The sequence below is a fragment of the Cyrtonyx montezumae genome, unplaced genomic scaffold (assembly GCF_038088225.1).
Source record: "Cyrtonyx montezumae isolate F1298 unplaced genomic scaffold, pur_monq_1.0 scaffold_13, whole genome shotgun sequence".
In the NCBI taxonomy this organism is placed as follows: Eukaryota; Metazoa; Chordata; class Aves; order Galliformes; family Odontophoridae; genus Cyrtonyx; species Cyrtonyx montezumae.
Window position 1 is genome coordinate 3,560,691 of NW_027071859.1, and position 15,860 is coordinate 3,576,550.

At 45.0% G+C, this 15,860-nt stretch overlaps 1 protein-coding gene across 2 annotated transcripts in view; it reads right to left on the minus strand.

Moving 5' to 3' along the window:
• Positions 1 to 502: 502 nt before the first annotated feature.
• BLK (BLK proto-oncogene, Src family tyrosine kinase) overlaps positions 503 to 15,860 on the minus strand; it is a 36,718-nt gene continuing 21,360 nt past the window's right edge. The window contains exons 4-13 of one of the 2 annotated variants that reach the window (XM_065730464.1): positions 12,138 to 12,231; positions 11,108 to 11,206; positions 10,282 to 10,385; positions 7,371 to 7,520; positions 6,759 to 6,911; positions 5,727 to 5,906; positions 5,105 to 5,181; positions 2,584 to 2,734; positions 1,543 to 1,674; positions 504 to 1,137 (exon numbers count right to left, since the gene is read on the minus strand). In XM_065730464.1, coding sequence (XP_065586536.1) covers positions 929 to 1,137; positions 1,543 to 1,674; positions 2,584 to 2,734; positions 5,105 to 5,181; positions 5,727 to 5,906; positions 6,759 to 6,911; positions 7,371 to 7,520; positions 10,282 to 10,385; positions 11,108 to 11,206; positions 12,138 to 12,231 — 1,349 coding nt within the window. In that variant the 3' untranslated portion in view covers positions 504 to 928. Of the gene's footprint in view, positions 1,138 to 1,542; positions 1,675 to 2,583; positions 2,735 to 5,104; positions 5,182 to 5,726; positions 5,907 to 6,758; positions 6,912 to 7,370; positions 7,521 to 10,281; positions 10,386 to 11,107; positions 11,207 to 12,137; positions 12,232 to 15,860 lie in introns of both variants that reach the window. The other variant, XM_065730465.1, reaches the window with a different exon arrangement.

Sequence of the window (15,860 nt, forward strand, 5' to 3'; positions counted from 1 at the left end):
CATTCTCTTGGCATCCCAGCGAGCAAAGCAGGAAGAGTGGGGGAGCATACTATTCTGTTTATTATTTTTTATTCCATTTTGTTTTATTTGGGGCATTTCTGTACCATTTTTCCCCCTCCTCGCTGAGCTCGGAGTCCTCAGACTCACGGGGAAGTGGGGACATCTGGTGGCTGTACCACTGAACTTCTCCCCTTCTCCTCCGTGGGCTGGGAGGAGGAATGGGAATCATCATGGTTGGAAAGATCAGTAAGATCACCCAGTCCAGCCATCAACCCGTGCCTGTGCTCACTCTAGACCACATCCCTCAGTGCCACATCTATTCTTTTCCAGAGCACCCCCAGGGATGGTGACCCCACCACCTCCCTGGGCAGCTGTGCCACTGCATCACTGCTGTTGATGATGTGAAGAAGTATTTCCTAATATCCAGCCTGACCCTCCCCTGTCACAACGTGAGGCCATCACCTCTCATCCTATTGCTGTTACCTGGGGGCAGAGCACAACCTTTTTTCAGGGAGCTGGGAGATGGGAATGGGAAATGCAGGAGCACACTGCCATCCCGATGATGGAATAAAAGAATGGAAAATGGTCTGTCCAGTTCTTTATTAAGGATTTGGGATTGGCACCTCATGCAAGGGTTACTCCAGAGCTCAGTGGCCTGGTGAGGCCCTGGGAGGTGCAGAGAGAACACCTCCCTGTGGTGTGGAGGGGGCAATGACATTGCATGCAGCCCTGTACCACCCTCCAGGCAATGTTCCCCTCTTCCTGGGGGCAAAGGAACAGCAGCTGGGGGCTGTGACACCATCCACTTCATGTCCCTCCTTTCTCCAAATCCATTGTGGCAGCATATGGGAGAAAGGGAGATCCTGACAAGAGCCATCACCAACCTGTGCAGGATGGTGGCTTTCCTCTGTCCCCAGGTGCTGGTGGCTTATGGCTGAGGCTCTGCCTCATACTGCTTTTCTGTGGCCGTGTAAAAGTCCTCAAGCACGGACTGCAGGTACTCAAAGGTCGGGCGATCCTCAGGTTTGCTTCGCCAGCATTTCAGGATGATGCTGTAGAGCTCAGCTGGACACATGTCCGGGCACGGCATGCGGTAACCCTGCTCCAGGTTGCGAATCACCTCGGGGTTGGTCATTCCTAGAGAAGAAGATGGCCCAGCATGAGTTATTCAGCATCGTGGGGACGTGGGGACAAGGGAAGACCAGATGCTGGGCTATGTCTGAGCATCATTCTAGGCTGCTGTCCCTCAACCATCCGTCCACCCCATTCCCAACTCCTTTCTGTAGGTTTTGCCTAGACTGGAAGTACCCATCTGCATTGTCCCCAGGCATAAAGCACTTGAAGCAATCACAAGATGCTTGAAGACATCACTAGATTCTTTGAAGCCATCAGTAGGTGCTTTGAAGGCACCAGTAAATGCTTTAAAGCCATCAATAGATGCTTTGAAGCCATCAATAGATGCTTTGAAGCCATCACTGGATTCTTTGAAGCCATCACTAGATGCTTTGAAGCTGCTGTATGCTCACCCCCCGTTCACCGTACCTGGATAAGGGATCCTGCCATAGGTTATGATTTCAGTCAAGAGGATCCCAAAAGACCACACGTCAGACTTGATGGTGAAAATTCCAAAGTTAATGGCTTCTGGTGCCGTCCATTTGATTGGGAATTTGGCTCCTGCCCAGAGGAAACAAAGGGAAATATAGGAAATATAGATTAAGTGAAAATGATTCCAAGCAAAGAGAGGGGTGGCTGTTGCTTAAGATTAAAGCTAGCTGGAAAAATGCTGCTAGGAATTGTTTTCCACTGGTAACATTAACATGATGATACTGATTTCACCAAAACTTGCATCAATTCCATTTCCCCTCCTCAAAATATACTTTGTGGGGAACTTTGGGTTCATTCCAACTCTGGAAGAGGATGCATTTCCAGAATTGGAAAATCTGATGAATGCTATTTATGCCAGACATAATTGTTTTGTGTGCACCATTTCTGCCTGCATCCCTGAGGCCCTGCAGTGCCACTTAGCAGTCTGAATGGTACTATTTAATGTCTGACTGCAAAATATGGGAAAAAAGGCTATGAGCAGAGGAATTTGGCTTGAATTGGCTACTGAAGGGACCTGATTCGCTCTGGGCTTTGCTTGCCTGGGGCATCTGCCAGCTTTCCTCAGATCCAGGTACGTGGCTCCAGCTCCCCTCTGCAGTCCTGCAGTGCAGTGACTGAATTGCATTGCCATTTCGTTCCCTTTGGGCTGACTCACAGTTCACATGTAGGTACAGGCAACACACTTCATTAGTGGAGATCAGATTTCTCGAGGAACGCAACCTGAGATTCAGCAGCTCCTCCAAACAGTGCCCAAAGGCCTTTTCCCCATTCTCACCTGCAAACCTCAGTTGTTCATTTATGTTCCCAAGTGCTGATGCCTCTCCTGGGACCCCAGAGATTTCTGTGTCTGCTGCCTGGGTGCTCACAAGGGCAGAAATGGGGACTCTGGTCCCAGCCCAGCCATTGGATGCCCCATATCTTGGCACGTCTGCATGGTAAGAGGACTGAAGATAAGGCATTGCTGGGAATGACACCCACCTTCTTGTGCCAAGTATTCATCCTCGATGATCCTGGCCAAGCCAAAATCAGCAATTTTGCAGCAGAGTGTCTCTGAGACGAGGATGTTGGCAGCTCTCAGGTCACGGTGGATGGAGTTCATTCTCTCAATGTATGCCATTCCTTCTGCTACCTAGAGAAGGAGAAAAGAGCCCACCTTCAGCAGTCATGACCACATCTTAGCCTGGTTGTATATCACCCACCATTATAGATGCACAGCTTGTAAGTAGGGTTGCCAAACGCCTCCATGTGCATGGTCCCCCATCCTTGAATGGGTGGATGGATGGATGGATGATCAGATAAATCCATAGATAGGTAGAGAAATAGACAGAAACAATTGCACATAGATATCTATGTGTATGTGTAGTTCTACCAGCACGCAGCCTGTCTCTCAAAGCTTTGAACATCCAAATCAAGCAGAGCAGAAGCATCACTCTGTTTTGCTCAGAAGTTGTGGCTTTGAGTCGTGTCTGTAGTGAGCTGCAGAAAGTTAAAGCTAACCTGAAGCCACATCACTGGATTCCTGGTTTCTGCCACAAGACTTCTTTCTAGTTGGGATTTTAATCATAAATACTACAGATTAAATAAGTGAATTTAAAAAAAAAAGAAGAATTAAAACACTCAGAGAGCTTGCCTGTCTTTCAGTCACAGTACCAAAGTCCAGATCCAGGACAACCAAATGCTCTTCAGCAACCTCCTTTGTACTCCCAAGCAGATCTGCTTTAGAGTGGGGTTAAGATCCCTGAAGTACCTTCCACAATACAGATGAGACTGATGTTTTCATCCCTAGGGTTGGATCCAGAGAAGGAACCAAAGACAACACAATGTAGCTGCCTTCTGATTTCTATGGGATGCAATAGAGTGGAAAACCCAGATATATGTAGTAATATGACTGACAGAGGGCATGTCCCTGAGCAAATCCCTTGTCCTGGGCACACATTGCCTTCTTCAGTCACCTCCATTCTTTCTTGCTCCTGAGATTATCCTTCAGTGTTTAGCTCCTTGGAGCAGGGAGCAGCCCTGGGGACACAGCTGGTGTGTGATGAACCCCTATAAATGAGAGCAGTGATCTTTTACCACTGAGTTCTGGGTGATGTGGTGTGTGGGATTCCAAAGCAACTCTATCAGCCAAGTCCAGATTTGGGCCAGGCATTTTTCAGGATGAGTGGATGCACACAGTCCTGCTAATAATGGTTAGCACCTATTAAAGCTTTTAAACGCCTGTGGGTAATGGCAGAGCAATTTTCCACCCCATACAGATTTACATCAGCATCTCAACTTACATGTGGTTTCAAACAGGATACTAACACATACTTTCCAATGCTGTGTTACTAACCTGTATCAACACCCCTTCTGTGCATGTGCTGCCTTCTGTAGTGGAAAATGGAAGAATTTATGTCATTTCCTCTGCTGATCTAATGAGATAGGACCCAGTGATAGGCTCGTTCCAGCCCAGAGATCTTTCGAGGTTTCGTTACCACAAGTGACCACAGGATCAAGTTCATCAGCCCAGTACTTTCTGATTTTAGCCCCAACGGATGCTAGTGGATCCAAAATTACATCTGATGCGGCTGGATGCTTGCTGGGTCATGCTGTCATCCTAATACCACGGATAGTCAGTGACTGCAAAATATCTCAAGAGACTGCCATCTTCCTCCTCCTCCTCCTCCTCCTGCTCTCAGAGCTCCTGAGTCTCTGAAGCCAGACAAGGACAGAAGGGAATAAGGAAAGTTCATCTTTGAATTTACACCCACATTTTAAGGGATGGGCAGAATCCTTCTCACACACTTCAGGCAGCTCATGTTGGGTAACACATTGCTCAGATGTGCAGGTTTTTTGCTGTCCTGGTCCTGGAAGCCATGGGCAGTGCAGGGTCCTGCAAGGAGTGTGGAGGGATTCCCAGAAAGGTACTTCCAGGTGCTCAGGGAGAAGGGACATCCACATGCACTGGCTGAGCCCCATTGTCAGTTCCAACTATGTGGGGACTGTTCAGCCTTCACCACTGCGGTGGGTGGGTTTCTGGGCAGCTCAGGTCACCAGGTCACATTCAGGGCTCAAACCCTGAGCTCAGAGAGATATGTTTGGGTGCACAACCCCGGAAGTTACACTGGATCAGGTCTCTCTCGGGGCATCCTGCAACCCCTGCATTGTCAGACCTATAAAACCCTTGTGGTGGGGACAGGCAAGACCAGTGCTCTCTAAGCCATAAAAACTAAACAAAAGCAAACAAGCCAAATTATAAAAATAAACATAAGCAAAAATAAAGAAGTCCTTCAGCACTGCATTAAGTTCCCCTGAGGCTGCCCAGAGGCCAGCAGAGCATTGCTGATATGATATGCACATTACGATGAGTGCTGAGAGAGGAACCCTCAGCATACCAGGAGGTTCTGTTTTGCTCTGTGACACTCGATGCTAGTGCAGTCTTACTTCAGGCTTGCAAGAGTTTCACTGGGACAAAAACACATTATGGTCTCCATTTCATTGCCAGTGTCTGATCACTAACCTGGGCAGACATATCAATGAGTTTTGGGAGATTCAGTTGGCTTCCTTCCTCTGTCTTCAAATAATCCAACAAGCACCCTGCAAAAGAGAAGAGATTGTTGTGATTCTTCTGAATATGTCTGTGTGTCTGCTTTCCTTGGTGCTTCTCTGAATGTACACAGCATGTCTGCCCACATCCTGGAAAGAATCCGAGGCAAGAAAGTGGGTGCCCCTGCAGCAGCTTCTGAAAATGTTCTGAAAAGCAACCAAGTTCTTCCCTGTGCACACCTCTGCAAAGTGTTGGACATTCTTCACTCAAAGCCTCACAATCAAGAGGGGCAAAAGGACAATTTCACCATGAGGAGAACAAACTTTTGCACTTCTGATAGCAATGGGGGGGATCAGAACTCAAAATACTCTTCACATGGAGTGCCACCATCTTGTGAAGTGGTTTATGAAATATGTGACCATGTATTCAATCACCCAGAGTGTCCCTTTCTCTCCCAGAAGGATCTTCCTAGATCATCTATTGCTTTTCTTGTCGGTTTGGTGCAATGTCCTCCCATTACTCATGGGCGTACCAATCACCTCCTTGACCTGATTTTGCAAGAAATCCAACAAAACCATTTAGTGAGACTCCTTACCATTGGCCATGTACTCTGTCACGATGTAAATTGGCTGCTTTGTGACTACAGCATATAGCCGAACCAGCTTATTATGCTGGAGCTTCTTCATCAAGTTTGCTTCTGCCAAGAAGGCATCGGGATCCATGCTGCCCTCCTTCATGGTCTTCACAGCCACCTTGAAGTTGTTCTTGTAGTAGCCTGCAGGGACATAATAATGCACTGACATAATAACGCCAAAATTGGCCTCTCTGCTCTGTTGGGCCACATGAGGAGTAGAAGAACTTGTGGAGCAGGGAACAAACAGAAAAGCACAGCAACAGTTTTCAACCTCCCAGGAAGACTAAGTGATAAATCTCATACCAGTAGGCTTTGAGCAACCATCAGGTATAAGTCTGGAGAGGCACATCAATCAGTGTGGCTTTGTAGGTGTCATCCCTCCTCTAGGTGATGGAAGCTCAAAGGATGTGCCCTCCACACCCCACTCTTTCAGAGTGAAAGCCATGGGGCCATCCACCAGCTAGGTTTCCAAATAACCCAAAATACTGTCACAGACAGGACTCTGCAGTCGGGAGGTTGACTGTGTCTGGTGCTGCCCACAGTCGCTGAAGAAATGAGAAACCCCATTGAGAACAGCTAAGGAAACTGGGCTCACTGCACTGACCAGAATGGACAGGAAAGGATTCAGGTCTGAGTTATAAAGTGCAAGAGAGAAGCAGAAAAAATGGGGTACCTTTCACCCAGCTAAATTCGGATCCCAGTTCCATGCCCAAGATGCCCAGACAGAATGAAAACGTGTCTCAAGAAATAAGTAAACAGTTACTTCAAGATCTCTCACACACACCTACTGTATGAAGCCCATGCTGAACCATGCAAGTACAACCTGTCTGATCCTTCCCAGGAGTACAGCATCCACTGCTGCATGGCTACCCACTAAGTAGGTGTTCATACTTTACAATCCCCATGCCCGGATCAGCCCTGTCTTGAAGGAAGAGAGTTTTCTGTCTCTTCTGTTTATATATTCCTTTCCTGGAATGGGGTCAATGTACTTACCCATCCACACTTCCCCAAACTGCCCACTGCCAAGCTTCTTCACAAGTTTCAGAGACTCCCGAGGGATCTCCCACTCATCCTGTGCCCAGGGCCTCTGGGGAGCCAGGGATATGCAGGGAGCTATGAGCCTCTGGCACAGACCATCTCCCTTCTCTGTGTGAGCAAAAAACCATAAGACAGCTCAATGGACAGTTCAACAACAAACTTTCAGCCCCAGAACTAACCAGATCCTCCTTGAGGAGGAAAAAGCTAGCTCATAGGACAACTTCATAACCCCAAAATGTTTCAACCACAGGGGTCAATGCAGCCAGAACAGATCCAGTGAAAGGAAGTTCAAGAAGAGTGATAAAGGAGGGTATTCTCCCCTTCAGTAAGTCCCAAACCTTCTCAGGCATTCCTCCTGCATATCCCTTCAGCGCTCAGTTCTCTTGGTGACTCCCTGGTTACAGGGTGGTGGACAGAGCTCACTCTCACAATGTCTAAGGACAAAAGATGGGGCATGGGAGTCCAGCTTGCTCATGAGAGTGGATGAAGTAATGGTGATAGCTAGCAAGCCCACCCTCCTTCTGCCCACCTTCTGCTAGCTGTCAGTAGGGAAGGAAAGCAACTTACGACTGTAATGATGGATTAGCTCTGGCAGGGTGGCAAAAGTCATCCTTGGGGAGATGTAATAACCTCCGCCATCTAAGGAGCGGATCCTGTAGTGTTTGATGATGTCCCCATGAGCAGAATCGCTGTCTCTCACGGACAAGGAATAGGCACCTGGAGAGCAAGCAAGAGAGGAAACCGTGAGGACAAGCAGCAACGACCCTCTCTTCTCTGGGTCTGCAGATGTAGGCACTTCTCCGAGCCATTGCTGATCCCTTCTCATCAGCCTCCAAAGCTTCTAATTTCCACCTCTCCAAGGCAAGTGAGGACGTGAAGTTTCACCAGAGCTTGACTGGGTTTGTTGAGGCTTGGTTGGGTAAGACTTGTCTGTATGGTGATCAGTTGGCCTGAAGAAACCATTTGGCCATCAAAAACACATCTCCTTAGGTTATTATGGTCTTTCCAAACTTCCCATTTTTACCTGAGTTCTCTCAACTATACCATCTCATCCAGACAAAGCAAATGGCTGAGGACCTGCCAGTTTGCAGAAGCTAAGGATTGATCAAGAGCTGAACCACCCCATCAGTACAACCAGAACTTCAGTTCGTGGGAGGAATAAGGTCAAGGAATGTGTCCCTTCTCAATGTTATCCAAGGTCCCCGGTCCCTGTCTTGCCCTATAACCCAAACCCCATTTCCACTCTGATCTGCAATTTTCTCCTTATAATGGGGTTAGAATCCAAACCTATTGTCACAGAAAGAAACCAAAACAACCAGAACAAGATGTTGCTACAGATGTTCATGCTTATGTCAGGGTAAATGTCAATACAGCTTAGCAATGTTACTTTTTTTCCCCCTTCATCTGGATCTTATTTCCAGAGAAAGTTGTTACGAGCCTGCTGGGATGTTAAGAGTCTAATACGTCAACCAGGCTGATAGGCTGCCTTCTGTAACATCTGAAAAGGCAAGGCTATATATGTTAAAAAGCATGTATCTGTCATATAGGATCACAAGCAGAAGTGGGGCATTCCATAGTGACTCTGAAACCCTAATCCTCCACGTGAGGGGAAGGTTTGCTAGCACATAGTGCTCCCTAGCTGATGTTTCTCCATCACAGCACCAGTTCTCACAGCAGTTTCCTTTACTACATCTGGAAACATTCCTTGTGTTGATAATTTAAAAGAAGTAAAATCACTTCTGTGGACATCTGTTCTATTGTTGTTCATTATGGGTCTTGTCAAGCAAGGATCTGGAAGAGTCTACGAGTTTTCTTGTGTGAGCAGTTATTTGGGGATCAATCCTTTCCCATAAATTATGGAATAAGGTCACATAATCTTAATGGAAGACCTGCTGGATTATATGCAGAGCAAGGCAACCCAAGACTGAAAGGGCACCACTTGGGTGTTATTGTGTCCTGCAGTTCCTCAACACTGCGACAAAACGTTCCAGGGAATGGGCCAAAGAATGGCTCATTTTTGCAGCCCATGTCTTGTTGATTAAAGGATACAACTACACAGATAAGAGTGTCTTTCCCAGAGAGAGGTGTATGGTTCTGCTGGGTGCAAGGAGTTGATGCTACAGGGCTTGTGTGTGCAGCGCTTAGCATAAGTCTGGCTAGGATGGATTAACCACATTCATGCAATATTATTATTGTCATTACTTCTATTATTGCTGCTGTGGCTGCTGGTGATGTTATTTTAATTTCATGGTGATTGAAATGATTTACAGGCCAGGCTGTAACTTGTCAAAGTTGGTCTTAAAGGACATGAATCCAAGAGCAAGGAGCATGCATGGATGTGGCTCGGGGCATGTAGGGGTTTCTGCAACGCAAGGTCTGAAAGAGGAAGGAGTCAAACATGGTGTGAAGCCAACAGCAGTGACTACAGACAGCCCTGCAGAAGGGAAAGTGGGAATTAATGATATTGTGTATGCATGTGGGTGCCTGGGGGACTGCGAGTCAGCAGAGATCTATTTGCTAGTTCGGCTGCACGCAAAATGTCTGCTCTTCTGACTCCCCGTCCTTTCAAACCCCCTGCATCATTCAGAGCAGGGATGTGCAGCATGCAGCAGTGACAGGAGCTCTGGGCATACTCCAGGCCATCCTATCACCTGCACAAATCCTGTCCTGTCCTTAGATCTAATGAGTGCATTTCACTGAAAGCCAGAGTTCAGTCTGCTCCAGTGAGTGCCATGGAGCTTTCCCTGTCATCCACTGTCGCTGGTTCCTGTTCCCTTGGGAGCAGCAGTGTAAAGACAAAGCACAAGGGCTGGAAAACATCTGTTCTCTCTTCTCTCAATGAGAGCAGAACATTTAAAAAGCCACGTGGAGCCATGTGGATGGCAAGAGCATGATCTTCCCTAGTGATAATTAGGGCGGCCAGAAGGGTTACTGCCTCTCGTTCACAAGGATGTTTCTTGTCCTACAGTCCTGCATCACATCCCAGCACAAACCTGGGCTGAAATGCAGATAGGTTCACATCTGTGCTGGGCACGAGCTCAGAGCAGTGTGGGCACCACCAAACATCCTAAATCTCAGAACCTCCTGTTCTGGGGCTGTGATCCCCAGATCATCCCGCAGGGGTTCTCCACTCTTTTCTGTTTAAGGAGCAGCAAGTCTGGTTTGGGATTCCACTTCAGATCATACCAAGGGCTGTTTAGTCCCCTATACATGGGTATCACGTACCCTGTGAGATGTTATGGGACATCTGCATGAGCCCAGAAGGTATGTTGCAAAACTACATCTTATGGAGCACCTGGATGGCTCTATGATGTCCATGGCAACTGGATCATCCCCATTGAACCATAGAATCACAGAACCATCAGGTTGGAAAAGACTTCTAAGATCCCCCAGTCCAACCGCAGCCCCTCCCACCATTCCCACTGACCAAGCCATGCTGTTCAAGTCTGGAAGGTTCTCCAAGCTCTGTGGATCTCACCTGTGCTGGTCTCACTCTCTCGAACAAGGAAAGATCCAATTTTGTTACCAGAAGACAGCAGCAGCCGTTCAGCATCTTTTCTGCTCAGAGTTTTAAAAAACCACCTGGGAGACAGAAAAGGTAAAACTGCTTTGGAAAAGGAAAAGCTCAGAATAAGAAAAAAACAAAACATTCTTTCCAGTTGGTTCATTTTTTTACTATTACACTCTGAAATTGAGAGTTATTTTTATCAGTAAATAGATTTTCGTTTGCTGGAAAGTGGCAGTAATGAGCTGTTTTTGGTAGATTAACAGCAGATTTCTGTCACTTCAGGCTTGTTTCACTGCCTAGCAATTCAAGCAAAGCAGAGAGCACTTTGCTCCTGTGTTGCTATACACAAGCCCACCCAGAGCAGGGACCCATCTTCACCTGGCAAACAAGGAAGCCCAGAAAGGCCATGTGTGAAGCAGATACATGGGCTGGAGGTGCTAACTGACATTAAAATTTATCCCTTGTATGAAAAGAGCATCCATGCCTTCATCCCACTTCCACATGCTGAACTCAGCAATGGCTGGGTCTCTCCAAGAGGAGATTTGCAAGGTGGATCCCAAGAGGGATCACTGCGGCTCATCCTCTGTAACTGAGTGCCATTGAAGAGGATAAAAAATTGGGAAAAACCTCTCCTTCTTCTGCTTCGATTCAAAAACCCTATTGGATCAAATCTTTCTTCGCAGGAAGCCAGACATGAAGACCACATTTGAGCTAAAGCAACTACTGGTGTCAGGATGTTGTTTTGGGAAGGAAAGCCCTGTGTCAGTCTTCACCCCTTATACACTAGTGCACTTACTTTTCCTGTTCCAGGCTGTCTACTAGTGCAACGAAGTTGCTGGGGATATAGCCTTTCTTCCCACTTTGGAGGGACTTGGCCAGCCACCAGTCCCCCTCACTGAAAGCAAGGAGAAGAACAAGTGTCAGTGCTTGGAGGAGGTTTCACGATGGGTAAGGATTAGAGGACAGCACAGTTTATGGGGTTCTGAGCACTCTTTAGAGTACATGTTAATGTGTGAGGTCCCTTTCATTCTCCTAGGACCACTACTTGGTTGAAAGTTGCTGAGAAAAACACCACATGTCCCATCAGTGGCTTCTTCAGGTGACAGCTTCTTTCCACTGATGCAGAGGAAGCACAGACCCAAACTTCTGCTGTGCACCAAAAGGGAGACGTGGGACATCTGGGTCACCATCACTTTTTTGTGATTTTGTCACATTTTGTCACTTGCATAGGGACATAGAGTGGGGACTCTCCCCATTCTAATCCTACCTTTATCTGCCAGCCACCAGCTTTGCTGTCCCACTCAAGCACCAGCTGTGACAAAAAGCCATCCCCCTCCAGTGGGACCACTGGTTCCAAGCTCCATATGTCCCCTCACAGGACAGCCAAGGATGGAGCAGCCCTCCAAGGCTAAATGAGACCAAAACTCACTCCTGCCCTATGATGGGCTGGGTAGATGAACAGCTGGCCTCTTCCCTCAAGTGTTTTAGAAGAACATGAGATGAAAACATTCATCTCCCCTGGCCCAACTCTGTCCTTTCCTCTGACTACACTCAACCCACATCCTTTGCGAAAGCACAATCAGCACAAAATATAAAATGGGCTACGTTAGTGGTGCTACTCATGCAACTGGTGCACTGGCAAGGGAGAATGTCCCAGCATCAGCCAGGCATGGACACTACCTGACCCCAAAGTGCCTGTAACCCCAAACCAGAATTGTGTCACCTTCCACTCCTTCGAAGCTTTAGTTAGCTGCAAATTCACATCTGATCCCAAAGTCCCCCTACCCTCCCCAGCCTGACAGTGCTCAAGTTTGAGCCTCCCTTACTTGGAGAGGATCTGGAGTTTCTCCCCCTTGACCAGCTCCAGGTCACGGTCACTTGAAGCAGCAAAGTCATACAGTGCAATCACAATGATGTCATCTACAAGAAGAAGCAGCATATTGAATTCAGCTCTTTCCTGGAGCACGATACACGCTCAGTGGTATAGTGGGGCACTCCCCCCTTTCCCTCCCATGACCCCAAAGCCAAGATTTCCCCAAGCCCATCATCTTTCCTGCCAGCCATAACCTCTGCTCAGAGCTAACACCAATTTACCTGTGTTTCCTATGTGTGTCTTTTTCAAACACTCCAGATCCCCACATACACAAAACCCAGCATGTCAACAAGGAAAAAGAATTTGCGAGAAATAAGAAGTCATAAATAATCTGTCAGTGCTTGGCCTCGGTTCTGTATGACAGTAAATGAAATCAGCTGTGGCAACATCGCCCAGGGATTTTGACTCAAAAAGAGGAGGTTTTCTTGTCTAGAGAAGGTACAATGACACCTCAGTTGCTGCTAGTGGAGCCCATTGCAAAGGTCTAACTCTCCAAACACTCTCAGCTCAGCCCCTGTCTCTCCGTCCCTTTTACGTGCTGTTTCTTGCAGATGTGTCACCACATGTAAGTCATGCTGCTGTCTTCGACTCCAGCACCCAGCTGCTCACTTTGGCTCAGCTACAATTCCCGTGGGGGCAGTGGTTGCTTCAGCATTTCCTCTCTCCAGACCCCAAACCAATGCTCTGTCTCCCATTTCTCTTGCAACACACTTGGGATGAGGCTGTGAGCAGGACTGAGTCCCCATCTTCTACTTTAATATCCTATTTTAATTACATCTGTGCTGGTCTGGCCCATGTGTGAGGCAGAACCAGATGAATTTCTGCACTGTTGCACTCCAGCTGTACTGTGCATGACACTGCATGTGTGCATGAGGCTGCTGAGAGAATATATCTGTGGGCTGAGGGATCTCTGTATGGGAGAGGAACTGCTACATGTGCATCTCAGGTTGTGCTGGTGCTGCTCGTGGAGAGCTTGTGTGACCTTTTGTGTGTGCTCTGCATGCTCACAGCTGCTGAAGCAGAAAGGAGCAGCTATTTTGGGTCAGACCAAAACCTATGAAGGTGATCAGCATACATGCATAAACACAATCACTGAATCAAAACATGGTAGAAAAAACAAAAGAGAAAGGAAAGGGGAAAAGAGGAAGGGAAAAGAGGAAGGAATAAGCAAAATAACAGAAAAAAAAGGAGAAAAGAAAAAGAAGGAGAAAAAGAAAAAGAGGGAGAAAAAGAGGGAGAAAAAGAGGGAGAAAAAGAAGGAGAAAAAAAGAAGGAGAAAAAGAAGGAGAAAAAGAAAAAGAAAAAGAAAAAGAAAAAGAAAAAGAAAAAGAAAAAGAAAAAGAAGGAGAAAAAGAAAAAGAAAAAGAAGGAGAAAAAGAAAAAGAAAAAGAAGGAGAAAAAGAAAAAGAAAAAGAAGGAGAAAAAGAAAAAGAAAAAGAAAAAGAAGGAGAAAAAGAAAAAGAAAAAGAAGGAGAAAAAGAAAAAGAAAAAGAAGGAGAAAAAGAAAAAGAAAAAGAAAAAGAAAAAGAAAAAGAAAAAGAAAAAGAAAAAGAAAAAGAAAAAGAAAAAGAAAAAGAAAAAGAAAAAGAAAAAGAAAAAGAAAAGAAAAAGAAAAAGAAAAAGAAAAAGAAAAGAAAAAGAAAAAGAAAAAGAAAAAGAAAAAGAAAAAGAAAAAGAAAAAGAAAAAGAAAAAGAAAAAGAAAAAGAAAAAGAAAAAGAAGGAGAAAAAGAAAAAGAAAAAGAAAAAGAAAAAGAAAAAGAAAAAGAAGGAGAAAAAGAAAAAGAAAAAGAAAAAGAAGGAGAAAAAGAAAAAGAAAAAGAAAAAGAAAAAGAAAAAGAAAAAGAAAAAGAAAAAGAAAAAGAAAAAGAAAAAGAAAAAGAAAAAGAAAAAGAAAAAGAAAAAGAAAAAGAAAAAGAAAAAGAAAAAGAAGGAGAAAAAGAAAAAGAAGGAGAAAAAGAAAAAGAAAAAGAAAAAGAAAAAGAAAAAGAAAAAGAAAAAGAAAAAGAAAAAGAAAAAGAAAAAGAAAAAGAAAAAGAAAAAGAAAAAGAAAAAGAAAAAGAAAAAGAAAAAGAAAAAGAAAAAGAAAAAGAAGGAGAAAAAGAAAAAGAAGGAGAAAAAGAAAAAGAAGGAGAAAAAGAAAAAGAAGGAGAAAAAGAAAAAGAAGGAGAAAAAGAAAAAGAAAAAGAAGGAGAAAAAGAAAAAGAAAAAGAAAAAGAAAAAGAAAAAGAAAAAGAAAAAGAAAAAGAAAAAGAAAAAGAAAAAGAAAAAGAAAAAGAAAAAGAAAAAGAAAAGAAAAAGAAAAAGAAAAAGAAAAAGAAAAAGAAAAAGAAAAAGAAAAAGAAAAAGAAAAAGAAAAAGAAAGAAAAAGAAGGAGAAAAAGAAAAAGAAGGAGAAAAAGAAAAAGAAGGAGAAAAGAAAAAGAAGGAGAAAAAGAAAAAGAAAAAGAAGGAGAAAAAGAAAAAGAAGGAGAAAAAGAAAAAGAAAAAGAAAAAGAAGGAGAAAAAGAAAAAGAAAAAAGAAAGAGAAAAGAAAGAGAAAGGAAAGAGAAAGGAAAGAAAAAAAGAAAAAAGAAAGAAAGAAAGACAAATAGAAGTCAAAAATAATGAAAAAGAAAAAAAAAAGTAAAAGAAGAGGAAAAAGAAGAGGAAAGGAGAAAAACAAAACAGAGATGGTTTGCCTTGGAAAGCTTTTAGTTTGTAGGCAGCCTAATGAATGCACCGTGGGCCACAGACAGGCTATACATAGTACTTTTCAAAACAAACTGTCAAGCCACTGTCTCTGTGTGACCTTTTCAAATAATGCCACCAGCAAGAGAGCCAGACTGGTCCTTTGTCATCGGCAGATAACGCGGCTCTGGGGCAGCTCAGGCTCTGTGTCTGGGCAGGACCCGCTGGCGACTGGCTGGCGATGAGGGATGCGGAGGGTCAGCATGGGAGGAGGGAAATGCAGCTTTGCAAACCAAAGCCATGAGCAGTTGTGAGGAGGAACTTGGAGGTGCAGGAGAAGTTTCAGCGGAGCCATGCTCTCTCCCACATGTGGGGAAAAGCGTGGTTGGTCACAAGAGGCTTTGAAGTCTTAAAATAGCTAGCACAGCTGGGAGCTTCCCTTTGAGGGATCTCAGAGCATTTGGCATTAGCAATGTGTCCGTCCACTTGCTGCCTCCATGAGAAAGCAGGTGTTATCTCAGCTTCTCCAACACGAGACGTGCTGGGCATGATCCTGCTGCAAGGTGGCTGGCCAGCGTGCCCTCCCATGTGCACCATCCCACTCCTCTTGGGAGTACAATCACGCAGTAGTTGTGCTTTGAAAAGCATAAGTGAATGTCAAGTATAAAGTGGCTACATGTTCGAATAATTAAAAAAAAAAAAGGAAGAAGAAAAAGAAAAAAAGAAGTAGTTTTGATCTTGAAGCAACTAAGGGAAGTGCAAATAAACAAAACCAAAAATAAACAACAAAAAAATACACATATATATAAACCAACCAAAAAGAGAGAAATCGAAAAAGAAAAGGGACGTGTCTTGCAAGGGCGAAAAAAGGTTTCACATGCTGAAAAAATAATGTGACTCCTTCTTAACCCCTTTTCAGCATTCAGCACGCCTAAGTGAGCCAGAAGAAATGTGCTCTCTCTGCCCAAGCCAGCGGGACTTGCCGTCTCATGATGAAAGCAGCTCCTTC